Here is a 26,664-nt window from a genome sequence, read left to right on the forward strand (position 1 = left end):
TGATGAAATGGGTCCCCGCACTCAGATCGGCCAGTCAATTTGACTGACCAGTCACAGCATGATCATTCTGGAGCTGCTGAAATATCAGCACCTATCACACAATCATTGCCAGAGCTTGGCGCATCTACCAGCCAAGCTCCTGCAGTAACAGCCAGGGACGAAATCACGAGGGTCTGATGCTTGTCATGGCACCCAGAGGTCAAACAATGACCTCTTGTTGTGCCAGGTATGGTGGTCTGTTAAACCCAACCGCTGGGTGTAAGAGGTGATCTGCCTGTGTAATATCACAGGTCTTATGCAGGTCTTTATCAGGGATTTTTAGTCTTCCAATTAGAAATCGTCCAGATCTGAATAAGTAAGATGTAAAAATGGTTACATTGCCTCAATTTCTATATTTATTCCGATCCCTACCTATTCCGATACCTCAACTGACATTTAAAATGATAAACTCACACATTCTGCGCTTTATTTGGAACAATAAAAAACCCCGTATATCTCAGTATACCCTGTTTAGACACAAAAGACAAGGAGGACTCCCTACCGAATTTTGCTCTCTACTATAAGGCGGCCCAGATTGCTCAATTGGCAGCGGTGAACGCTGAACAGCAGACACCTATCTGGCCACAAATAGAAAACTCGCACATAGCGGCTTACACCTTGGAAAGTCTGATTTGGGCCACGGGACTTTTACCAAAAGATTTGGATATACACTCGCCATACACCTCTCATTCACTACGTGTATGGAGAACCAATAGATTTCAATTCGCATTGCAGTCTCAACCATCTCCACTTTTAAAATTGTTCAACAATCCCATGTTTCCGACAGCGGTAGCATCAAGGAATCACACATGATGGAAACAAAATAAATTAATTAGGCTGCAAATTTATCTACTCACTTTAAACTAATGCCAAAACAAGACTTCATCACAAAACATCAAGTACCAAGGTCTGAAATTTTTAGGTTAGAACACATTTTCCATTTTTTACAAAAATTATCTGCAAACTCAGCGGACTCTAAACCTACATCTTATGAACTAAAATGTCTATATGACCCATTGGGAAGTGGTCTTATATTCCATCCTTACTCTATATTTCTACAACCTAGGGAGTGCTTGAAAATGAAGGTTATGGAACAATGGGAGGAAGATTTACAAAGGTGGTACAAATGCTATGAAAATATAGTAAAAGGTAGTAATCAAGTTTCACTCACTGAAACGTCCCTTAAATTGTTTCACAGAATACATTGTGTTCCCAGTTTCCTACACGGCGTTTACCATACGGTACCTGGCAATTGTTTCAGGGGTTTCGCTGATGACGGAGACACACTCCACATATGGTGGACATGCCCGATAGTGAAGTCTCTCTGGAAAGACGTCATAAAATTAATCAACACTGTCCTGAATAAGAAACTACTACTAACACCGACAGTGTTACTTCTAGGGGACAGACCAATCCATGCCAATATCAAAACGTGCCGACTTATTGATTTTACTATTGTGGCAACTAGAAACCACATAGCCAGTAAATGGAAAACTAATACGTTGTCAATATTACAGCTGAAAAAACGAGTTGACCTAATGATGCTGTATGAAAAAATAGAAACCATTAGATCTGACTCTTTTGATGTTTTCAGTGGTATATGGGAACCTTGGATCCAGGCGCAAAACAATGATGATCTACCTAGAATGATATCCCTATCCATGTAATATATAAATATAGTTATTATCACTGTTGAACATAGGACATGATACAAATGTTCCACTATTTCGCATCGACTCATTTCTTAATAACAGCACTCATTGTCCATCCCCCCTCTTTCCCCCTTCCCCATTAACCCTAACTTAGTTGTGTTAAGACGGTTATTCTATAGTTTTATTAAGCTAAGACTATGATAATAAGGATATTGTATATTTTTCCATTTATCCTCTCACATATGTCCCCCTGCGAGGGGACCCTTGTGCTTTGATATCAATGTCTTTCATGTTAAAAGATATTCATGCTTTCAATAAAATCGTTGAAACTAAAAAACTCCGTCAGGGCATTCTTGCTGGAGCTTGACCGGAGGAGCTGGGAAGTGCTTGGTATCTGCCTCCCTGGATGCCGCATCTTGCGCAGCTCAGGCATCCAGCAATATCGTGGCTATACGGCGGACGATTTGGCTTAAGGCCTGGTAGGCGAACTTGTTGTCAAAAAAGTCCCTTACCAGCCTGCCTTTTCAGGGGTCACACCTGTTCGGTTCCATGTTGGACCAAATTATTAAGGACGCCACTGGGGGCACGAGTTCCCTTCTTCCAGAGTCCAAACCTCGCCGACCTCCTCTGAAGCGGCATTTTCGTCTTTTTTTTTTTTTTTTTTTTTCAGGGATGTTTGGCTTGCCTTGTTGTAGGATGCACGAGTCAGTGGGGTTGTATCCTAAGGATACAAAATAGAGTTTGCTTTGTGGCCCCGAGATCAATTCTTCGAATCCCATTCCCCAAGAGATCCTTCTCTGGTTCCGGGTTTCTTCACATCCATCGCCTCCCTTATCAGTTCTGGAGTAATCGTTCCCATCCCAGACTGTGAATGTTACACAGGTTTATATTCAAGCCTGTTTGTGGTGCCGAAAAAAGACGGCGCGGTTTGGTCCATCCTGGATCTCAAGTTACGGAAAATAGGGGTCCGCCTGCGGCATTTTAGGATGGAGTCCCTTCGTTCAGTAATTGTTTCCATGGAGGCGTAGGAATTCCTGTGCTCCATAGACATCCAAGGTGTCCATCTCCATGTCCCTATTCTCCCAGGGCATCAGAGATGCCTGTGTTTTGTGGTACAGCAGGACCATTTCCAGTTTGTCGCCCTGCCATTCGGACTCGCAACCTCTCCCAGGGTTTTCACAAAAATCATGGCAACGTTGATGGCCATTGTGAGGATCAGAGGCCTGATGCTCATACCGTACCTCGACAATATTCTCATCAAGGCTCCATCCTTTTCTCAGGCCCAGGAAAGCCTGGCCATCGTTCTCGACAGCCTGTCCCGTTTCGGGTGGCTTGTCAACAGGAAAAAGTCCTGCCTCAGCTCCTGGTTTTCTAGGCATTCTGTTCGACACCCGTCAGACAAGGGTTTTCCTTCCCAAAGAGAAGAGAGCAATCCTCCAGGGAGTTGGCTCTCTACAGGACCCTCAGTGTCCTTCCTTCCGCTCGGCCATGAAGGTTCTGGGGAGGATGGTGGCAGCATCGGAAGTAATCCCTTTTGCTCAATTCCACTCAAGACCACTTCAGCAGGCCATCCTTTCACAGTGGGACAGGTCAATTCTATCTCTGGATCGTCCGATTCGACAATCTTCCCAGAATCAGACGGTCTCTCAATTGGTGGATGTCATCCCACCTCATCTTTCAGGGCGGTCCTTCCTTTCTCTGCTGATCAACGTCCTTGAGATCAGGGCCATTCTCCTTTCCCTCCGTCACTGGGAAAGGCTTCTCAGAGGTCTGCCAATCTGAGTTCAGACGTACTGCAGTGCGCAGGCGCTGGGAGAGGTCAGAGAGGTCCGGCGCCTGCGCACTGCAGTACTTTTACTCTGCCCTCAACACGACAGATAAAGTACGCCTGCGCAAGAGCCGCGGCAGAAGTAAGAAGGAGGACGTCATCGCTAGAAGATGGAAGGCACCGGACTGCGACACCCATCGGACCGGACCCCCCGGGTGAGTATAATCTAACTCGTTTTTCTTCTCTTTCAGGTTACATCGGGGGCTTATCTATAGCATTACAGAATGCCGTAGATAAGCCCCTGATGGCGGTGGCCACATCTCATAGGACAAAAATGAGGTGACAGATTCCCTTTAAGCGGTGAAAGGGAAAGTGCAGCACAGACTGTGGAGGTTGCCGCATAGCCAGGTTCATAGCATAGGAGTTGTGATAAGGCAGACTAAGTTTTGTTAGTCTGCTTTGTGCCACAAGCTGTAGTATGGAGTCAATGACACAGGTCTGCTCTGCTACATACCGTGTGTCTATCCTGATTCAGCTGTTGTGCATTATTTCTCGCGTTACATCCGTGAAAGGGCTAATTCAGACGTCAGTGATTTTTCTCGTATGTAAAAATTAGTCTGAGTGTCATCACAGTTTTATCAGAGTTTGGTCATTGTCTGTTTGGTTAAAGTTTCATCAGTTTTTCTCAATGACAAAAAAAAACCTGATGGACATTTCTTAAACTTCTCCTATTGAACAGTCCGTGAAAAACAGGCATCACATGGGTGACATCAGAATGCACAACGTTTTTTGTTTTTTTTTCACGGATCCATAGACTGATCTGGATCAATATCGGACAGTAATCTGCCCTTTGTTGCGGACTAATTGGCATAACGAAATTATTGGACTTGTGACCTCCCCCATAGACTATCACAGGTACGAGCGCTATCTGTGAATAACATTGAACTTAAAAAAAAAAAACACAAAGATTGAGCTCGGTTTGAGTTGGCATACATGCATACACCCTTACGTTAAGTATTTGCTTTGTCTTTTCAGCATTAAAAAAAAAAGCATTTGAGAACACAAGCAAAGCAAATGTCATTTCTGAAATACATGTAGTGCATTTTTCTGCTCCAGATCTGAGGGGGTTGCTGCGGATTTGCCGCTGATTCTTGCTATATAGATTCTTCGCTCTCTAATGTAAAGTGTAAAATCTGTGTGACAATCTGCCGAGTACTCAAAAGGGAATGAAACCTCCTGCAAAGTCTCCAGTTCTGTGCTAGTCACGGCATTGCGCATCTCCAGTGAATTCTTCTTCTCCGTTTCAGTGATGTCTGGTCATTGGGCTGTGTGCTATATGAAATCTGCAGCTTAAAACACCCTGTAAGTATGGTAAATGGATTTTTTTTTACATTTCCAAACTCCATATTATTTTTTCTTTTATTATATTGGGATTTTTATTTATTTTCCTTATGTCAAGTTTCAAGCCGGAAGCTGGAAAAATCTCATCCTGAAGATTTGTCATGGGACCTACAGTCCGCTGCCTTCTCCATACTCTTACGAGCTGCGGAGTCTTATTAAACAGATATTTCGCAAAGACCCCCGACAGCGACCATCAGCCAACACCATACTGAAGAGAAGAGGCCTGCTAAAAATGGTGAATCTATGCGCCTCTGCACAGGTAACGAGTGATTCTCCCCAGACTATGGTGCTATGGGCCGGGTACTTGTCCTCTAAATGTTGTGCCTTTTATTAATAGCTTAACGACACTTCAGACCTTCAATGTGAAGAACCTGCCGCAATGATCCAGCCTACACCAGAACGTCAGGAAGCGTCTTCTGACGGTAGTCCTGTAGTCTTATATTCATCTAATTCAGTAATTGAAGAGGTTGTCCATCTTTGGAGCCATTTTTTTCTTAAATGTATGTTTTTTGGAATAGAAATAATTTTTGTATTTTGCAGTGTTTGCCTTCTATAGCCTGTGCGTTGCACTCTGTTGCTGACTGCAGAATGAGTTGACTAAGAGACCATCAGTGAGCTCATTCTAACAATTCAATTGGAGAGTTTCTGACTCATTTATCTCTTTCTGAGCTCCTCATAGCTGATTTATGACCGTAAAACACATCAAATTTGAACGTGCAGGGGAACAAAGAGCCTGTAATAGCAGTTGGTGCAACATTTTTAATTAAACTGAATTGCAGCATTTTTTCTGGCCCAAATATATAAATTCAAGAAAAAAAATGTCCCCAGAGGTGAGAAACTGTTAAATAACCTTCAATCACAAATCCAAGATCATTCTTTTCTTATACCGCAGGATATAGAATATACTTAAAGGGGTATTCCCATCTCCAAGACCCAATCCCAATATGTAATAGGTGTAATAATAAAATTAGCAAATGCCTCCAATTAGAAATGTATAGTTTTTTTTATTCACTATGATTCGCATTCCTTATGTGCAGGCATTGCAGGACCTTTGGTATCCATGGTTACGTCCATTGATATAGTGACGGTTAGCTTGTTGCTAGTGATCGTAACCATGGATACCTAAGGTCCTGCGATGCCTGCACCTGAGGAAAGCGAATTGTAGGGAATCAAAAAACTATACTACATCTCTAATTGACGGCATTTGATATTATTATTATTATTTCCCTTTAAGTATTAATCGAATACCCATTTAAATGTATAGTTGTATTCCAGGCCAATTGTCTCTTCAGTGTGGAAGAGGCCCAGAACTCTAGCGCCACCTATAGCAAGAATCAATCCTTTGGTTTGGCTAGCTGAGAGACATCTGACCGGGATCCAAGAAGTAACGTTTCTCCTTGCGGAAACTAATATGTCAAGCCTGACATGCCAGGGTGAGAAGACATTTAAGCGTCATGGTTCTCTTCCTCTCTGAAGAGACAATTTGCATATTTCTCAGAGGAGCATTGCAAGGCTTAAAAGTCTCCTTACCTTGTCATGTCAGTCTGCAAGGAGAAACATTACCCTGTGGATCCCAGTCAGACGCCTCTCGCCCAGTCAAACCAGATCTCACACTTTGCACTGACGAGGGGCAGTACCCCGAAACACCATGTCTGCAAATTGAGGTTTTGGCTTTTAACCTAAGTCATGTGACAAGGCTCATTAGAGGGTCGATATTGACTTTTAGGATTGCTACTACCAACAGCTGGCACTAGAGTTCTAGTCCTCTTCCTCTCTGAAGACACAATTTGTATATTTGCCAGTGGAGTATTGCAAGGTTTTAAAGTCTCCTCACCTTGTCAGTCTCCACAACGAGAAACGTTACCTCTGTGATTCCATGCCAAGTAACATCTCACTGATCCCCTACTGATCAGTCAGTGTCTGACAATTTTTTGATGTATTATTCATGTATTATACACGTATATTGTACGTGTACAACATACTGAAGGGATTTTCTACTTAAAAAAAAAAAAAATTCTAAAATGCTTTTATACTTGTAAAACAAAGCCGCCACTGCTCTGTTCTGTCATTTGGCTGCAGCAGTGACATCACGTTAACAGCTCACATCACCGCTTCTGCCAATCACTGAACTCAGCAGCTTGTATTGTGTACATCGGCAGAGCCGTTGAGCTCAGTGATTGGCTGCAGCTGTGATGTGAGCTGTGATCATGATTTCACCACTGCAGCCAAAACACAGAGATTGGAACAGCGGCAGAGAAGCTGCAGGGGACAAGGGGGAGCGCGAGCAGGGGACAAGGGGGAGCGCGAGCAGGGGACAAGGGGGAGCGCGAGCAGGGGACAAGGGGGAGGGCGAGCAGGGGATAAGGGGGAGGGCGAGCAGGGGATAAGGGGGAGGGCGAGCAGAGGATAAGGGGGAGCGCGAGCAGGGGACAAGGGGGAGCGCGAGCAGGGGACAAGGGAGAGCGCAAGCAGGAGGGTGAGCAGCGGACAAGGGGGAGGGCGAGCAGTTGGCAAGAGGAGCATGAGCAGCAGTTTGTTGGGGGGAGATTTGGAAAATTCATTTAATTCTGCTCAATTTCTGTAATATAAAAATTATAAAAAATTAAAAATAGACATTGATGTCCCTGATGCCTATAAGATACTTTCTTAAATAATTAATTTTTAATGTGACGCATGTTTATACACACAACATGACTGTCCATAAGTTACATATGTGAGCGACAAAACGTTTGATTTTTACATTTACTCTTTATGTAGGAAACGAGTCCAGGTCACCAGTATCGACTAGAAAGCAGTGGGAGAAAGGAGCCACGGAGAGCGTCCTAGGTGCCCTAGAAAAGGCCTCCATCCTCACATCAAGCATCGAAGCAAACAGGAGTGAAGGTGTCCGGATCACATTTGTTAGTGGATAATATCTTGTGACATGAATGATCTGTCCTTAAGATAGACTAAATATAAATCATTGGGAGTCCGGCTACTACAGTCAGCAGTATGAAGCGTAGCTCGGGTGCTTAGCAGCATCACCATGTCCAGATGCACATTTGGGGGTCACATCCCATCTATTCTGCTGATCAGAGGTCCCAGCAATGAGGCAGCCTTATAATTAGTAATACACCTGAAAACCACTTAAAAATACACTTAAAGAACTTTAGTAATAGTTTATTCCTTAATATTTTGATACTTCCAACTAGATTTACAAAAATGTGTCTATACCTAATGATCAGGCCTGGTGACCTATAAAGAAATGGTCGTAGTGCAGGAGAGCGCTTACTATTATTTATCACACTGTTTTGTAGATTGTGCCCGTGACAGCGGCATAGACCGTCCACGGTTTGTGACACGGAGCTCGTATCTGTTCACTAGGAGGCCATGTGCCCTGCTGTGGCTCCTGGTTTCAGCATGTGCTGAGTGACATGTGGGCTCCTCATGTCTGTGCACTAGGAGGTTTAGGGTCCTTATCCAGTTGGGGGGGCGACGGGAGAGAAGCTCATTATATCCGACAGCACTGGTGACCCTGTGCCATACAGGACACGGTACAGAAAACTACTATGCCTCCTAGTGAATAGAGGCGGTATCCACACTGACGGCCATTTAGAAAAACAATGGGGAACAATTTATCATTCACTCTCTGCAGAAAATTATCATCAAACCTGATATGTTGCACAAAATTTTGTGACTTTTTGCACGGACCCCAGCACTTTTTTTTTTAAAAGCGTCAGGGCTTGGCAAAATTTGGTCTATGTTACCAGAAGTGCTGGTTTTCGTAAAAGATTTGACACCAACTTGTCTAATAAAAAAGTGATGGCAGATGTCTACTAGACTGATGAGATATCATGGTGACGCCCCCTACATGTGTTTTTTATGACTAAGCAGCATCCTTGAAGGGGTATTCCCATCTCTAAGATCCTATCCCAATATGTAGTTGGTGTAATAACAATAGTATTAGCAAATACCTCCAATTAGAAATATAGTATAGTTTTTCTGATTCGCTAAGTCTCTTTCCTCATGTGCAGTTATTGCAGGATCTTGGGTATCCATGGTTATGACCACTAACCACTACCTAACTAACTCACTGTATCAGTGGTGGTAACTATGGATATATCTGAGGTCCTGCTATGCATGTACATGGGGCAAGCGACATATCAAATCAGAAGAACTATACTACATTTCTAATTGGAGGTATTTGCTAATATTATTACTATTACACCTACTACATATTGGGATAGGATCTTGGAAATGGGAATACCCCTTTATCGGCAGTCTGTCAGAACAAAATGACTGTTCAAAATAAGCACAGGCGCTCGGTGGAACCTTGGCGTTAGTGAACAGTTAAGTGTAACTTTCCATCTACTTTTTTTGCCCTTCTCTGTCTTTTTAATCCAGAGCTGTCAATCAAGGAAATGGGTGCGGAGATAAATGGAATACAAGTAGGTGAGAAGGTCCGCCACACCAAGGGTGCACCAAGCAAATGTTTGGTTTGGACAATCACTTTGTGCTAATAGACTCCCTTTCATTTATTTAAAGGGGTTGTCCAGTGAAAATAACCTATTCACAAGATAGGTGTTAACTTATAGTTTTGTGGGAGTCCGACCGCTCAGACCCCAACCAGTCGGCAGAATGGAGCACCTTTATTCCCTCTAGAATGGATCATTGGCGTGTTCCGCTCAATATATTCTCTATGGGACTTTTCAGGCTTTTCGCTTGGCTTTTTCTAGTAGTCCCATAGGGATTGAATGGGTTGGCAATTGAGCTTACGCACTAACGCTCCATTGTAATGGAGATAAAAGTTCCCTATTATGCCGATTGGTTGGGGTCCAAAGGGATGGACTCCCACTAGAATTTATCACCTATCCTATGGACTTATTTTCACCCTTCTGACCATTGTTTAGCCCACAGCTTAGAAAAAAACAAAATAAGATTAATTTTGGAGGGTCAAAGTCTCTCTAGTGTATAAATGCAATGAGACCATTCCAGTAAAACCCTTCCTCCATCCTCAGCTGCACGTTCTGACTTTTCTTTTTTTCCCATATGGATAGAGCAGAGTTTGCAGCCGATCTCTTCTTGTCTTCCGGTTCTTTCTGCACACAGGAGGCCGTGTTGTAAAGTATGACCCGAGCGAGAAAAGGAAAGAATGGAATAAAGAGGAACCAGAAACTCTTCTTAATATCCTGAATAACATGGATCTCTGGTCGGCATTTAAGACCTACACCATCTACAGATCCAGTACGTGTATCATGAGTGCAGCCGTTATTACATACAGATCTACATAACTTTATTAACATGATCACCCTATTATAATGGACCGGTGGGGGAGGATCTGGTAATCTGGTATCTGCTGATGGCGATGGGTTGTCATCATTGTTATCATTGATGTAAGCAAATACCGCCATACAGAGCTCAAATAACATACAGTGACCATAATACAGCTCCTTATATAAAGCAAGCTTGTAAATTACAATGGCCATATGGAGCACACACTTTAAGTCGCACAACTCCATAGCTGGCGAGCCCCCTTCAATAGTGGTCGCCCATTACGTATGGGAACCCATTTTTTTTTCCGCCTGGTGGCTTATTTCCCATGAGAACAAAATAAAACTCAACAAACTTGATCCTTCTTTTTCCCCACCATATTCTTTCGTGATGAGAGAGCTGGCAGGACTCCATACACATAAGGTACAGAGGCGATCCCACTGATATTGGCAGGCAATCAGTTTGCTCTAATAAGATATAAAAGGCATTAAAGGGAATCTGTAACCAGATTTCAAAATTCAAACAGCATACATAATTAAATTGATATTTTACCCGATTAAGCTGGTGTACTTACTATGAAAATCCATGTCAGAATGGCTGTGTAATACTTTTATGGAAATTTTAATCTCCGTCATTGCCTCAGTGCATCTACTCCCTGCTGTCCAGAGGCACCGCTGTGTAGGGAAAAACTGGTACTGAACCAATACTGACCCCTGCATTCTCAGGATTCATGGGAACTCCACCGTTCGGACTTCCTAGGACTGAAATTTATCTCATTGGGGATAACTTACTCATAGAAGGGGCTCTGACTCAAGGGACCCCTAACAAGCCTGAAAACGGGCCTCTGCGATGTTTTTTGGAATGGTCAATCATGGGCATATCCGCACTATTCATTACCTGTAGGACTTCAGAGTGGTAGTGCGTATGCTTATAGCGGTCAGACCACCAGTGAGCTGTAAGAATTGCATTATAGATGGGGATAACTTAGAATATTAAAGGGATTGTCCGAAAAAATGCTTTTTTTTTTCTTCAGGTAAATGAAGTCATAATCACCTTCCATCTTCCCCACGGATCCAACACATGCTGCTCCCGATGTATAAGCCAATCCCAGAAGTGGTGTCTGCCCTATACAAAAGTCACAATTACAGGCTGATTATGAGAGCGCATCATGGGATGTTTCTATAAAGACGTGTTCTTCTACTCACCTGACCGCTGCAGCCAGTTACACGCGTCAGCATTGCTATGACTTCTGACCGGCAGACATTGCTTCTGGAGCTGACGCAGACCTCCGGAGCGGCCCGTGCAGGATCCCTGGTGCGGCATATGATGAATATTCCTCCATTTAATATTTTTAATCAATCCATGCCTAAAAGAAAGGAAGATTTTCTAGTTAGACAACCCCTTTAAAAAAATCCTCGAATTGATTAAATAAATCCTAGGAAGATGCTATGGCAGACTGTGAACAGAAAAGCCTTTTAAAGGGAAACTCCAACAACAAGTGACGGATGGCTGCCCTGCCGGGTTCATCTCTCTTCTTACCTTGTTAGTTGTTTTTGTTTCTGTCATTCTTTACTGTTTGTTTACCGCTTTGGTTGTACAGCGCTGCAGAATATGGTGGAGATCTATAAAGGAACATTAAGATTAATAGTATTAGTATTAAATTGTAGAAGCTCCACAGAGATATCATGATATGACTGATCATATTTGTGTATGATCAGTCGCTGAAAAATATCCAACTTGAAGATTTTGCATCGGGGCTCACAAGCTTCAACAGCGCTCCCAATTATTAAGAGGTCTTTCATGGGCTAAAGGGACCTTTTCAGTCCTCCTAGGCTCTACAACCTGCATCTGACTGCAACTCCTGCACACACCCCTGATCAAGCTCAGTCTTCAACCACGTAAGAGCCGGGTCATTTCATCTATAATAGGCTTTTTCCCTTTAATATAAAGAATCATATTAGAATGAGACTTGAAAACTACAAAGCGTTGTCAGCCTCTGATATACCTTAATTTTCTTATTTGACCTGCACAACAGAAGCCCCTGAAGATTGTCTGAAGGGTCCGCTCTCTAACAACAGTCAAGCTCCAGATGCCACAGACAGCAGAGAAGAACAAATTGAGATCGATCCCGAGAGACTGGCGCTGAGATCTGATGATGAAGACACGTGAGTCGTATAGTTCTCATTCATTTTCTAGCAGGCATTTTCAAAGAGAGAGAGGTTCCAGCTCCTCTCAGGGTAAAACATCCACATTTATTCCATCATATTTAATAATGTTATTTACAAGCAGGGGTGTACATAGAACTCATGGGGCCCCATAGCAAAAGTCTGAATGCCCCCCCCCCCCAAAAAAAAAAAAAAAAAAAAAAATCAACAGGTGCTTTTAACTCCAGGCATGCATGTTATAGGTCAAACGATTAATTTTATAGCTAGACTTTGATTTTTTGCAGTTCTCAGCATGTATGTGCTGCTGAGTACAATAATAATCTATGCACACAAAACAACCTATACTGATCATCCTGTGAGCATAAGAAACGCCAAAATGGGCTATCAGCTATTGGCCAACATGTAGCTGATTGATTGTCAATATATATCACAGACATTTAGCAAGGCAGAATAAATCATTGGTGGCTCAGTAGTGTGTGTGTATGTATATGTATGTATATATATATATATATATATACATACATACACACCCCTGCATTGCATGCAGGGCCCCCTCCACCCTCCACAGTGCGTGCAGCCGGGCCCCCCTCCCTAAGGTGCAAAGTGCAGCCAGAGCCATTGTAAATGTAAAGTGCCAGGCTGCCAGCAGAAGCTGTATGTCGCGCACAGGACGCTGTATGTCGCGCACAGGACGCTGTATGTCGCGCACAGGGCGCTGTATATCGCACACAGGACGCTGTGTATATCGCGCACAGGACGCTGTGTATATCGCGCACAGGACGCTGTATGTCGCGCACAGGACCGTGTATATCGCGCACAGGACACCGTGTATATCGCGCACAGGACGCCGTGTATATTGCGCAGAGGACGCTGTATATCGCGCACAGGACGCCGTGTATATCGCGCACAGGACGCCGTGTATGTCGCACGCAGGACGCTGTATGTCGCACGCAGGACGCTGTATGTCGCACACAGCACAGTGAGGGGACACATTTAACAAAAAAATCCACCCCCAGTCGGGCTCACCGAGTCACCGTCTTGTGTGTGTCCCTGTCCATGAGTGAGAGAGGCTCATGATGAATGTTTTCTGCTTCCTGCAATGCAGGCTGCTCTCTGGCTGCCAGGAGGCGTGGCGTTCTTATGCAAATCCAGCCAGAGACTTCAGCCAACTGCTGACCAGGAAACAAGGAAAGGGGAGCTTCAAGGGGCCCAGCCAGGGGGTATACAGCGCCAGCGGCCGTCGCTTATATTTAATTAAAGGAGATAGTACTGTGTCAGCACAGCACAGCTGCCAAACCGCAGCGGCCGTCGCGGGCCCCCTCACCTCTCCGGGCCCCATAGCAGCTGCGTGGTGTGCTACTATTGACGGTACGCCTCTGTTTACAAGGATTGGTAAAATGTGCATTTCTCCTTCGTCTCATTGGGGGACACAGAGACTGTGGGTGTGTGCTACTGCCGTCTGGAGGCTGACACTAGGCATACAAAAAACAAGTTAGCTCCTCCTCCACCGCATACACCCTCGCCCCTATAACGGGCGGAAACCAGTTTTTTGCTTAGTGTCTTTGGAGGCACACGCAGTCTGGTTTCTCCAGACTAGGTTTCTTTTTCGGTTCTCACTATGAAGAGGAGATAGGGGCGACGGATCCTATAGAAAGGGTCCGATCTCCCCAAACCTTCAAACGGGCGAGCACGCGTTGAGCATCGCTCCGCGTATCCTTTCCCGCACCGAGGGACACCTCTGGGACTTTTCCCCAGACATCTATTTTTCGTGTTTGTTATTTTTTGAAGACGAGAAGGGGCAACGCATCCTATAGAAAGGATCCGATTTCCCCAAACCAGCAACGGGCGACTACGTGCGAGAGTCCCTCCACGTCTCCTTTCCCGTGACGTGGGACACTATGCCAGACTTAGCCCTGTCCACCCCTAGGTATGGAAACCATGGGCTTGCACACGGGCACAAGACTAGTCTGTGCGCCCCCACTGCTCCACCAACGCTTGACGGCGGTGCTGCACGGCGGCGGACGGTCCCTCTCCTCGCCCCTACAGGGCAGACGGAGTTAGGGTGCCTGCACCGTCCAAAAAGGAGACTAGCAGGTGCGGAGGGCCCTGGGCGCAGAGTCAGGTGGACCACCCCCCCCCCAAATACCTGGGGCAGAGCGGGCAGTGGCTGCACAGGAGGTGGAGGAGAGGACGTCGCTGGGGCCCGGCGTTTGGACCCCAGGTGGGTAGCGCCATTAATTTAGCCCGCGGCTTCGGCCTAGGCCGCGGGCGGAAGTGGGCGGCAGCGCTCCGGCCGCCTCTTAGGCGGTGTCGCTCCGGCGCCCCCCGTCCCCGGTATCGGCGTTACAGGATCCGAGGCGGGGGGTATCGTAATTTAGGCCGCGGCTCCGGCCTGGTCCGCGGGTGGAAGTCCCGCCCTCAGCGCGGCGTCCGTCGGCGTCACTTCCGGCGCCGCCCCCCTCCTGGCAGGGCGGGCGCCGGATAAAATGGAGTCCCCGACGGCAGTCCGGGGTAGGCCGCAGGAAGCGCAGCTTACCGCACAAAGCGCGGCAGTCCCCGGAGACCGCCACCAACGCAGCTGGAGGGGCCTCCCACGGCAGGAGCCGGGAAAGGACTTACAGAGGGGTAAGTGTGACCCCGGCCTGAAGGCCACGCTAGGGCATATAGGGCTCCCCTCTCCTCCGCATTCACCCTCCTTAAAAAAAATATATATATATATATATATATATATATATATATATATATATATATATATGAATCTATCCATTTATTTTTCTGGCCTTTTCCAGCAGTATGTCTGGAAAAGGTAAAGTGCACACATCCTTCTATGCCGCATGCGTTTCCTGTGGGGTTAGATTCCCACGAGCGCAGACCAGTAAATTATGTGAAACCTGTGACACCGAACGCGCCCAGGAGCCCTCCCCCGCAGCAGAGCCCAGGGGTCCGGAACCCCCAGAGTGGGCGGTATCCCTCTCTCGGTCTATGGTATCATTAACAAAGGCAATTGAGACCCTTCAGGCCCCGGATAGGGGTAGAGATGACGGCTCGCCTGGTTGGGAGGGTTCTGCCTCCTCACATGAGCCGCCGGCCTGCAGGGGCCGCACTCTCTCTAGGCAGGCACATAGGAAGAGAACCCATACTGTGTCGCCAGGCCCCTCCGGTGCTTCAGCATCTGCGAGTGTGGCATCACGCTCGCCGTCACCCCTTTCAGGGAGCGAGCAGAGCTCAGTAGAGGATGTGGAAGAATCCTTGGACCTGGACACCCCAGGGTGCCGGGAGACGGTGGACAGTCTCATTGAGGCTGTCAACCAGACTCTGGGTATTGATGATGAGGTCACCCTAACCGCAGGGCATAAGGTGTCTTTTAAAAAGGCCCGGAAGCCGCGGAGAGTGTTCAGCACTCATCCTGAGTTCGAGGATATAGTGCAGCGGCACCGGGAACGGCCAGACAAGCGTTTTTCAGGACAGAAGACGCTAGGATCAAGATATCCATTTGCGCCAGAGCTCTGTAAAAAATGGGCAGAGTTTCCGGCGGTGGATCCCCCGGTATCCCGCCTGGCCTCAAGATCCCTGTTATCAGTGCCTAGTGGTTCGGCCATCAAGGACCCCACGGATCGGCTCATAGAGGGATTAGCGCGCTCGGTGTACGAAGCATCAGGATCAGCGCTCTTCCCTTCCTTTGCGGCAACATGGGTAGCCAAAGCCATGATGTCCTGGTCGGACTCTTTAAATGAGATCCTGCAGGATAGGGAGTTGCCAGCAGAGGTGGCCGAGATAACAAGTCAGATCGCAATGGCGGGTGACTATCTAATTAATGCATCCTTGGATGCAGCTAATAGCGCAGCACTTGCAGCAGCAAACGCAATCGCCATTAGGAGAGCCTTGTGGTTAAGGCTGTGGCGGGCTGATTCGGTGTCTAAAAAATCCTTGACTTCCCTGCCCTTTCAGGGTAACCGACTATTTGGGGAAGAATTGGATAGACTCATTTCGGACGCAACAGGGGGTAAAAGTAGTTTTCTCCCACAACAGAAAACAAGGACGCCATTTCGTCAGCCTCAGGCGCGTTTTCGGGCATTTCGCGCCCCCGCGGGGACGGCAACGGCCAGTACCCCCGCTCCTGCGCGCTATAACCATGACAAAGAGCGTCAGGTCACCTACAGGACCAACCCGCTGGGTAGGATGCGAGGGCGTCCGCCCAGATCAAGGGGGGCCAGGTCCCAGAGGCCCTCTACAAAATGACTCGAGAAGTGCGGTACCCGAGGACAGCAGGATTGGCGGTCGTCTGCGCCGGTTCTGTCACATATGGGCTGCGGTGGCACGCGACGCATGGGTGACGGAGCTGATATCTTCCGGGTACAAGATAGAGTTTATAAAACGTCCGCCAACACGATTTTTTCCCTCCCGGCTTCCCAAGTCAAGGTCTCGGGCAGAGGCATTACGGGGGGCCATCGAAGTGCTGCAGCACAAAGGGGTCATCGTTCCGGTGCCAAGGAGCGAAAGAACCCAAGGGTTTTATTCCAACCTGTTCGCAGTGCCCAAAAAGGATGGAGCGGTAAGGCCGGTTCTGGACCTAAAGCTACTAAACAGGTTCATCAGGGTCAGGCATTTTCGCATGGAGTCCCTCCGGTCGGTTATATCCTCCATGGAGAAGGGAGAATACCTGGCCTCAATCGATGTTCAGCATGCTTATTTACACATCCCTATTTTTCCCCCGCATCAGAGATTCCTACGGTTTGCGGTCGAGGGACGGCACTTCCAGTTTGTGGCGCTGCCTTTCGGTTTGGCCACGGCCCCCAGAATATTCACGAAGGTGATGGCAGTCGCCATGGCCACTCTTCATTCCCGGGGCATTGTGGTGTTGCCATACCTGGACGACCTTCTGTTAAAGGGCCCGTCCCGTCCAGCGTGCGAGGAGAGTGTCACCATCACACTGGATACCTTGTCTCTTCTAGGATGGATGATCAACAGGAAGAAATCATTCCTCACGCCGGCCCAGAGGATTGTTTTCCTAGGGATGATATTCGATACCTCCCAGGGATTGGTAATTCTCCCTCAGGACAAGGCTCGGGCACTCCGACAGGGAGCTCGAAGACTTCAACAGCCAGGCCTCCATACTATCCGATTCGGGATGGGGGTCCTGGGCAGGATGGTGGCAGCGATGGAAGCAATCCCGTTTGCTCAGTTTCATCTCCGCCCCCTGCAGCATGCCCTGTTAGCGGCTTGGGACAGGAGCCCGTGCTCACTCGATCACCCGTGCAGGTTGTCCTCTCAGGTCCGACAGACTCTTCAATGGTGGATACGCGTTCGGTCGCTTCTGCAGGGAAAGCCCTTTCCTCCGGATCATTGGTTAGTGATCACGACCGATGCGAGTCTCTCCGGTTGGGGGGCAATCTTCCGCCACCACACGGCACAGGGGCAGTGGTCACCTCAGGAAGCTCGTCTCCCTATCAATCTGTTGGAGTTTCGAGCAATACGGTTGGCCTTGCAGCAGTTCCAACACGTGCTAGCAGGATACCCGATTCGGATTCAGTCGGACAACGCCACGGCAGTGGCGTACGTGAATCACCAGGGGGGCACACGCAGCAGGGCAACCATGCGCGAGGTGGGACATGTGCTCCGCTGGGCCGAGAGGAGCCACTCGATGATCTCAGCGGTTCACATTCCAGGCGTCGAGAATTGGGCAGCGGATTTCCTAAGCCGCCAGGACATCACGGCCGGGGAGTGGTCACTACATCCCGAGGTGTTCCAGCAGATTTGCCAGCGCTGGGGAACACCAGACGTGGACTTGATGGCCTCCAGGAGGAACGCCAAAGTGGGCGTGTTTGTCGCCCGGTCTCAGGATCCGCAAGCAATCGCAGCGGACGCATTGGTGATACCCTGGAACCAATTTCGGCTCCCATACTTGTTCCCGCCGCTGCCACTTCTCTCCAGGGTTATCAGGAAGATCAAGACAGAGGGGGTTCCGGCAATTCTGCTGGCCCCGGATTGGCCCCGACGGGCATGGTACGCGGATCTGGTACAGCTCATCGCAGACGTACCATGGCGGCTACCGAAACGACCAGATTTACTGTCCCAGGGACCGATCTGCCACCCGAACTTAGGGGCCCTGCGTTTGACGGCGTGGCCATTGAATCTTGGGTGCTGACCCAGGCGGGGTTTGGGCACGAGGTAGTCGCGACAATGGTAAGGGCCCGAAAGCCAGCCTCGGCAAGGATCTATTATAACACTTGGAAGGTTTTCTTCCAGTGGTGTTGGGAACACGGGGTTCCGCCATTGTCCTTCTCTGTGCCCAACATACTGGCTTTCCTTCAGTCTGGCCTAGACGCAGGTTTGGCGCCAAGTTCCCTTAGAAGACAGATATCGGCCCTGTCGGTCCTGTTTCAGCGAAAGATCGCTACCAATTTGCAGGTCAGAACGTTCCTGCAGGGGGTCGTTCATTTAGTACCTCCCTTCAGAGCACCATTGGAGGCCTTGGATCTTAATCTGGTCCTGTCTGTACTACAGGAGGCTCCGTTTGAGCCACTACAGGATGTTTCATTGGCATATCTATCCAGAAAGGTTGTGTTCCTGGTAGCCATAACATCCATTAGGCGAGTATCGGAGTTGGGAGCGTTATCTTGTAGAGCCCCTTTCCTGACCTTTTTTAAGGACAAGGTAGTCCTTAGGCCTCCGCCACCTTTTTTACCAAAGGTGGTGTCCTCGTTCCATATTAATGAGGACATTGTGCTGCCTTCTTTCTGTCCAGCGCCAGTTCACAGGGTGGAAAAGGCGCTCCACACATTGGATCTGGTAAGAGCTCTCAGGAGATATGTGTCGAGGACAGCACCTTTCCGCCAGACAGATTCGTTGTTTGTGATCCCCGAAGGGCGCAGGAAGGGCCTCGCAGCCTCACGATCAACCATAGCCAGATGGATTCGCCTAACCATTCAGGAGGCTTACCGTATTAGAGGCACGCCAGTTCCAGCTGGAGTAAGGGCGCACTCTACTCGGGCAGTGGGCGCCTCGTGGGCGCTTCGGCACCAGGCTTCGGCAGAACAGGTATGCAAGGCAGCAACCTGGGCCAGCCGGCACACTTTTTGTAAACATTACAGTGTCAGATGCGAGCCTGGGCAGAAAAATTCTCCAAGCAGCAGTGGCACACCTTTAAACAGTAAAGCATGCGGCTTGGATCGGTGAGTGTTATCCCACCCAGGGACTGCTTTAGGACGTCCCACAGTCTGTGTCCCCCAATGAGACGAAGGAGAAACATGGATTTTTGTGAGTACTCACCGTAAAATCCTTTTCTCGGAGACGCTCATTGGGGGACACAGCACCCACCCTGATAGCCGGTTGGCTCATACTTATTATTTAACATATTTTCTTGTTTAAGACAGGGTGATCCCTTTTTCAGACATATGATTTATTGCATTAAGGCTAATTTTTGTATGTCCTCCTACTGCTTTTGCACTAACTGGTTTCCGCCCGCTATAGGGGCGAGGGTGTATGCGGTGGAGGAGGAGCTAACTTGTTTTTTGTATGCCTAGTGTCAGCCTCCAGACGGCAGTAGCACACACCCACAGTCTCTGTGTCCCCCAATGAGCGTCTCGGAGAAAAGGATTTTACGGTGAGTACTCACAAAAATCCATGTTTCAAAGGCAAGCCGCATTCTTAATCGTGACCCTAACCATTCAGTGTGAAAGTGATTGTCACCTTTTAGAATTTGTAGTTTTCTTGAGTCCGAGATTCTGCGCTGACTCGCTTCTTGATATAGTTATTACCTTTGAAGGTCTACAAAGTTCTAAATCCCCTAAATAGACATTACCAAAAAGATAAAATCTAGCCGCCTGCAGCCCCCATTCTGGAAGCTTAACGGTCCCATACACATTAGAAATTTGTCAACAGAACGATCTCTCCTGACTCCTCCTTACATAAGATCAGAAGTCTGAATTTCCACAGGCCGAATCCTTCTCTGTTAGGGCAGACCTTGGAGACCCCATACTCATTAGATTGTCTGACGACTTTAGCCACAGGGCGTTACAATAAGTATGTTAGGCAGACATAGTCATATAATTTAATAGATATGGCTCTGTTACCAGATTTCACAATATAAACTATATACATTTCTAAATCTATCTTTTGGATCTGATGATGATAATGTCATTACTTTTTACATTTTTAAATCCTCGTCAAAATGACTGTATAATTCTTCTATTAAAATGAGCATTTTATGATTCCAGCTATAGGGTAATAGAGCTGCTAAATCCGAATGTATTCATTCCCCGCCCAGCCTGACTGACCGCTGCAGCTTGTATTGAGCAGTGTGAGATCTCAGCAGCAGCAAGGTGGAGGGACACTGAGGAGCTGCCATCAAACTAGGTGGGAGCAGATTAACTTTAAACTTTCAAAAAGGATGATACAGCTGTTCTGACATAGATTTTCAAAATTAGCTTCACCTCCTCATCAGGTCTATCAGGTTTCATTAAAGGGGTCTTATCAGATTTGGAAGTTATCCCCTATCTGATGATTTGCACGTATGGATCCAGTCGCCACTCCGAGAAATGGTGGTGCTCATGTCAAGGCGATGACGTCCAACTCATGAATATACCGAAGTCTTTTTTTAGACAAGATTGTTAGGGCCCTGTTCTCAGAATCTGTGCGGGTCCCAGCGGTTGGAGCCCCAATGATCAGGAAGTTCTCCCCTATCTCTTGGATACGTTGGTAACTTCCAATCTTGGTGTATACTCTTAAATAATGTATGCAGTTTTTGATTAAGATCTAATGACAAATCCACTTTAAATGGGTTACCAACATGTAAATTTTAATGCTGTACAGGCCTGTCCCTGTCTTTGTTGAGATACAATTTGTCCTGCCTCAGCGGCGAAAGACAATAGGAGTCTTGTTTCATGCTATAAATGAACACAAAATATGCTCATCTTAAAAGGATTGTCCGCTACTTGCACAACCCCATCTTAATCACTATATTTCCTCCATGTAAAATAACAACAGTACTCCCCTCCAGTGCAGGCACCATTCCAGCAATGTCAGTGCCTACTATCCTAAGGCTTGCATTATGTCACGTGAGCCCTGCAGCCAGTCAATAGCTGCTTCATGTTCACTTTTTATGATGTCTGATTTGTCCGACGGAGGGAGATAGTCAAGTGGCTGCTGATTGGCTGCAGGGCTCACTTGACATAACAATGTCACGCGAGTTCCGGGATGTGATGGACACACATATTGTGTCCAGGGAACGAGCACTAGGGGGAGTGAATGGGGAGACAGCAGTAACTAATAGAAGTGTATGGCTGCTGCTGAGAGCAATCTTCACTAAACAGGACCTGAGACACATGATCACAGTGGGGAGTGTCTGGAGAAGGAGCTAAGTTCCGTGCAAGAGAGATAGAGAGTGGTCAGACAAGCCGGGTTCAATAGCCAGAGGGAAACGCAGTATCCAAGGGCACAGAAGACAGAATGGTCAAATACAAGCCAAAGTCAGAAAAGCTGGACAGGAAAACAGTAACAAAGGGCACTGACAAGGAGGGCAGTCAGAGGGCAAGCTAGAGATCATAACCAGAGAACTACCAGAGGTACAGAATCAGAGTGGAGACACAAAATGAGGGACAAGCTGGATCATACACTGGACAAGCACACGGGAACAAATGGTATACACAGGTATAGCAAGGTCAGCTGCTCAGCCGACAGAACGATCACTGACAAAACCCCCACAGGAGAGCGGGTTAATATAGCCCTCCCCAAACCAAAAGGAGGCCAGCAAAGTTAACTCCGTAAAGCACAGGACGGGGAAAGGAATTCCCGTCCAGAGCCATGACACGGGGGAGCAGATGCCGACATTAATGGAACGGTGCCCACACAGGAGACGAGTATAGCTGTTATTATTTTACCGTGTAGTGGGAAGTGGACAACCCCTTTGAGGCCAGGTTCAGATGGCCATACTAAAGCTTGGCAAATTGTGATTGGCTCTTCTCACGCAGACCGTTGTTCCTTCTTGAAAACTCATCCATATGCACTGGCATTCAGGCTATATTGGACAGCACACGTCTGTATAATGCACTGGTCTGAACAAGCCCTGTAATTGTGATTACACAATCATTCTGTGGATTTTCAATGTAAATGCATCAGTCTCATCAAGTCTAAAAGGTCTGTTTAATAATGTATGGCGTTTGTATTGTGAAATCTTAGATTTGAATAGTTGATTTGTTTAGTTAGTGCTATGAATAATAAACATTAGGATCGGCCTTTTTATATTCTGCAAAATGACAGCAGTCGGCGTTCCTCTCGGTCACTGTTGGAAGTGGTAGTTATTCACATCAGGAGATCTTTAGAATTGACATCATCCACAGTTCTCATAAGTAGACGCTCTTGGGATTGTTTCTCCTCCCCACTCATTACATTTTCCGCTTTACGCTTCATCTTGTGCTGTTCCTTTCTCTAGAAACCCTGTTGTCAGCACATCTCCAAAATTAAAAACAAGTTTATGTAAAATGTGTCACTTTGTGTATGGGACCACACATGGTAACTTTACACGAGCCCAAATCTTTGGCTACTAATAGCACCTGGCTGATCAGTCTTCTGCTGTGGCTAGTGAGTACAAGTGTAGGCTGCGACTACACGAGCAGAAAGGCTGCAAGGAGCCGAGCGCCCCGACAACTGATTCACTGAATTCCATCTGAGATCCTATTATAGGTCTCTCGCTTCATTTTTTCTTTCTTTCTTTTGTTTTTTCTCTTTCTTTCTCTTTTTTCTCTATTTCTTTCTTTATTTCTCGCTCTGTCCTCGCGCGTTCATTCTGTCCTCGTGCTTTTTATGGCGCTTTTTCTCTCTTTCACTGTCATTCTTTCTTTGCAGGTTTTTTTTTTTTACCATGCCCTTTTATACATGTCAGAGAACATTTTTCACTTGCGCCGTAGTGTTGATGAATGTTCTGCCCCATTGCTGGTGCACTCCATTTGATGAATGTGCCTCATTAAGTATACTTTCCCCGTGCGGTGCCAAGCAAGATGTCATCTCTCTATAATGCTAGTAAATAATTCTCTGTTCTTTTATTCTCTAATCTATAGGGATTTTGAGGAAGATGAGGTGGACCCTGACTGGGTCTTGGAGCTACAGAAGGCGACAGATTCTCAATAATACTGAAGACCATCCTGAGATATGTTCTAAAGGAAATCATGTGAAGTCATTTCAACATGGCATTATAAGAAAATGGACCTTTTATTTGTGTAAATAATCCAAAAGATTTGCAGGACCTTTGGTCTATTGCCCACGTTGATAGTCCATGTCCACCATACCAGAGCCTTGAGAGCCTCCTGATCCTGGTGGGATCTCTGGCATCTCAATTCGTTAGTAGGCTTGGCACAATGTCATCGTTATAGCTCTCGCCATGCCCCGGGGAGCAGCCCTGGGATGAGGCAGGTAGGAGGAAGCTCGCAGTGCTCTGGTACACCAGCCACGGGCTACCCACATGACTGCTGGTCCAGGTCCTACATATCTAATAGCACAACACTACTTATTTATGAATAAAACAATGTTTTGTGAGATTTGCATATGGGAATTTTGTTGGGGGGGGACCATATATTTATTTCTTTTACTAAAATCATTTTCCAGCTTTTTTTGTTGGCATAACATTCACAGTACAAAAGGAAACCAGTATTACAGAACATACAGTCTCCCCGTTCTATTGCCTGGTGCAAGTCCATGTAATGCCCATGTTTTTAAATTAACAAATCCAAAGACTAATAAATCTGTGGCCTCCTTTCAGAAAGAGATCCGCGAGTACAACCACAAAAAATGTGACTAGTTAGGAGTTCTACAAACTATGAGATGGAGAGATAGCAAGAATTTTTTTAAGGGTGTATTAATAATAGTCACAGGACTTCTTTGGGTGCCATATAGTTCCATCTTGTAACAGATTCATCCTCAGAATTAATTCTGTCTCTGGTACTAGATCTGGAATGAAAAATAGAATAGTCTATAACACAGGTTTATAAAAAGCTAAATATCACTTTTTGTGCCACATTCTCTTTGTGTAGTAGAAAAACGTACAGATTTTACATAATTATGAGTAGGATTTGTAAAAACTAATTGGCCAATTAATCAAGACTTTATGTTTTTAAATTTTTTATTTATGGATTTTTTATAAAAAATCAACAAGGTATACTAGGAACAAAAAAACACCCAGAACATGAATTGGCACAACACATAGGACCCAATTCATCAACACCGGCATTGTTCACGTCCGTCTTGATGCGGGGATGTGCTGGAGTCAGACGCTCCTGATTCATGAAGATGATGTGTTTGTCTCTTCATGAATCGGGAGTGTCGGACAAGAGGAGTACACCTTTGTGTGCGCCTCGCCACAAATTCTACTCCAGTACCTACTGGAGTAAGATTTTTGGCTTAGCGAACACCACCAGTCATCATGAATTTGAGTAGCGGCAGTCGCCACACCCTGTTCCACCCCAGCACCACCTACTTTGTCTGAGCCAAGTAAAAATGTCAGAGAACGCCAAAAATCTCAAAATGTTAGCACTGCCTCAAGGCCAATTCAATAAACTGCTAACACCAAAACACTGGCGTAAAATACTTGTGCAAAAAATTAGGATTTTTTTATAACGTGAAGTTGCAAAAATAATTTTTGTAACTTTTTGAATTTGCTTGCCAGTTTCCGAATTGTTGGAGCTGGGGAAAATGTGGGATGATGCGTGGCTGCGCCAACCTGTTTAATTCTTCAAAATTTGTGGTGTTTATTATATACAAAAAAGGAAAGGGGAGGATTGCAAGCTCACCAATCATGAATATTTGAGTCCAAGACCACAATGTGACGAAGTGTAAAAAAAAAAATAGCCAAAAGAAAAAGAGTAACGTTCCAGATCCTGGATAAAACTCCACTTTATTTTAGTATATTAAAAATTCATTCTAAAAACAGCATGGTAAGAAGAAATAAAGCTACGCATTCAAATCGCTATCTGACGTTCTTTATCAAAGCTCTGATCGCTGTGGTCCACATTGTCAAGATGCCCGTGACCATTAGAGTGCGGGTCCTGCACCTGTCCTCCCCGTAGTCTGGGCACTGCTGGATCCTTTTCTCAGCCATAAGCAGGACTAGCTATACATCTATGGGGGGTTTCAACCTCTGTATGTAGAAAGAAATGATGAAATGGAGCAGAGTTGAATCCTTAATCCCCTCACCCCCGCCAAGCCTGTTTTCATCTTCCTGACCAGGCCAAATTTTACAATTCTGACCAGTGTCACTTTATCTGGTAATAACTCTGGAACGCTATAACGGATCGTACTGATTCTGAGATTGTTTATTCATGACATATTGTACTTTGGTAGTGATAAAATTTGTTCAATATGACTTGTGTTTATTTGTGGAAAAATGGAAATTTGGCAAAAATTTCGCAATTTTCAAAATCTTTATTTTATGCCCTGGTTTAGAGGGCACCTCTCCTGGCAGTGAGAACCCGGGTGTCAGATGCGCTGAATACCCAGTGGCAATCGCGCACACACAGCTGCTGTGCACCCAAATTTGCCAGGACGTATCCATATGTCTAAAGTCGGGAAGTCCTTCTCAAACCAGCACGTATGGATACGTCTAAGGTCGTGAAGGTTTATAGGGGTATTCTCATGAACAAAGTTAAGTTTTAATCAGCATTTTAATCTATACATCTTAGAATAATATGTTCCACAATTGGATGTGTTTAAATAAAATGTTCCTATGCTGAGATAATCTTATACATGTGTCCCTGCTGTGTACTGTGTAATGTCTGTGTCTGACCGTACAGGAACAGGGTCTGATCATACCACAGCTCCTGGGCAGGGGAGGAAGGAAAAGAGAGGAGACAGATATTACAGCATGGGGATCGCAGCTGACTCTTTTTTTTGAGATAAAACATTGCTGAAAAATGGGCAATGAAATGTTTTACCACAGAGAATCAGTGGTGATCCTGTGCTGTCCTGTCTGTAAACTCTTTTGCTTTGATCAGACTGTGGAGATTATTATTATTCCAATATGTATTGATTAAAATGTTGATTAAAATCAACTTTGTGGGAAAACCCTTTTAAGTTTCATTATATAATAATTATGCTTTATTTACATATGACTCTGACTCCCCGTTAAGGTGATTGGAAATAACACATTTCCTGGGTGGGGTTCCCCTCATGTTGGTGGCTGGCGTGACTTTGTCTAGACTTGTTTGGCATTTGTTTTGCTTACACTGAAAGATTCGAGTGGGAACAAAACAGAGTTCATTCACCGGCAGAGACAAGGTATGTCGGGATGACTTGTTTCTATTACTCGCTATGGTTTAGTGTCTACGGCTCCAGCGCTCCAGACTTGTGATGGCTTTATTGTTCCTACATGTTTTCTGGTTTACTTTGTCTTTTGCAGGTGTGT

At 46.1% G+C, this 26,664-nt stretch overlaps 2 protein-coding genes across 6 annotated transcripts in view; both read left to right on the forward strand.

The window, feature by feature from the left end:
* NEK3 (NIMA related kinase 3) overlaps positions 1 to 23,804 on the forward strand; it is a 69,712-nt gene extending 45,908 nt beyond the window's left edge. The window contains exons 8-14 of one of the 2 annotated variants that reach the window (XM_073583300.1): positions 4,767 to 4,821; positions 4,919 to 5,119; positions 5,198 to 5,282; positions 7,618 to 7,760; positions 9,897 to 10,083; positions 12,146 to 12,275; positions 23,330 to 23,804. In XM_073583300.1, the coding sequence (XP_073439401.1) occupies positions 4,767 to 4,821; positions 4,919 to 5,119; positions 5,198 to 5,282; positions 7,618 to 7,760; positions 9,897 to 10,083; positions 12,146 to 12,275; positions 23,330 to 23,399 (871 nt within the window). In that variant the 3' untranslated portion in view covers positions 23,400 to 23,804. The remainder of the gene's footprint in view (positions 1 to 4,766; positions 4,822 to 4,918; positions 5,120 to 5,197; positions 5,283 to 7,617; positions 7,761 to 9,896; positions 10,084 to 12,145; positions 12,276 to 23,329) is intronic. The other variant, XM_073583301.1, reaches the window with a different exon arrangement.
* A 2,180-nt stretch (positions 23,805 to 25,984) lies between these two features.
* The window catches only part of NEK5 (NIMA related kinase 5), a 171,644-nt gene continuing 170,964 nt past the window's right edge, over positions 25,985 to 26,664 (forward strand). Inside the window, exon 1 of one of the 4 annotated variants that reach the window (XM_073583298.1) lies at positions 25,985 to 26,537. The gene's annotated coding sequence lies outside the window, so the exon portion shown is untranslated. The remainder of the gene's footprint in view (positions 26,538 to 26,664) is intronic. The other 3 variants (XM_073583297.1, XM_073583295.1, XM_073583292.1) reach the window with 3 other exon arrangements.

The sequence above is a fragment of the Dendrobates tinctorius genome, unplaced genomic scaffold (genome assembly GCF_039654945.1).
Source record: "Dendrobates tinctorius isolate UK_male_01 unplaced genomic scaffold, ASM3965494v1 ptg000075l, whole genome shotgun sequence".
NCBI classification, from domain to species: Eukaryota; Metazoa; Chordata; class Amphibia; order Anura; family Dendrobatidae; genus Dendrobates; species Dendrobates tinctorius.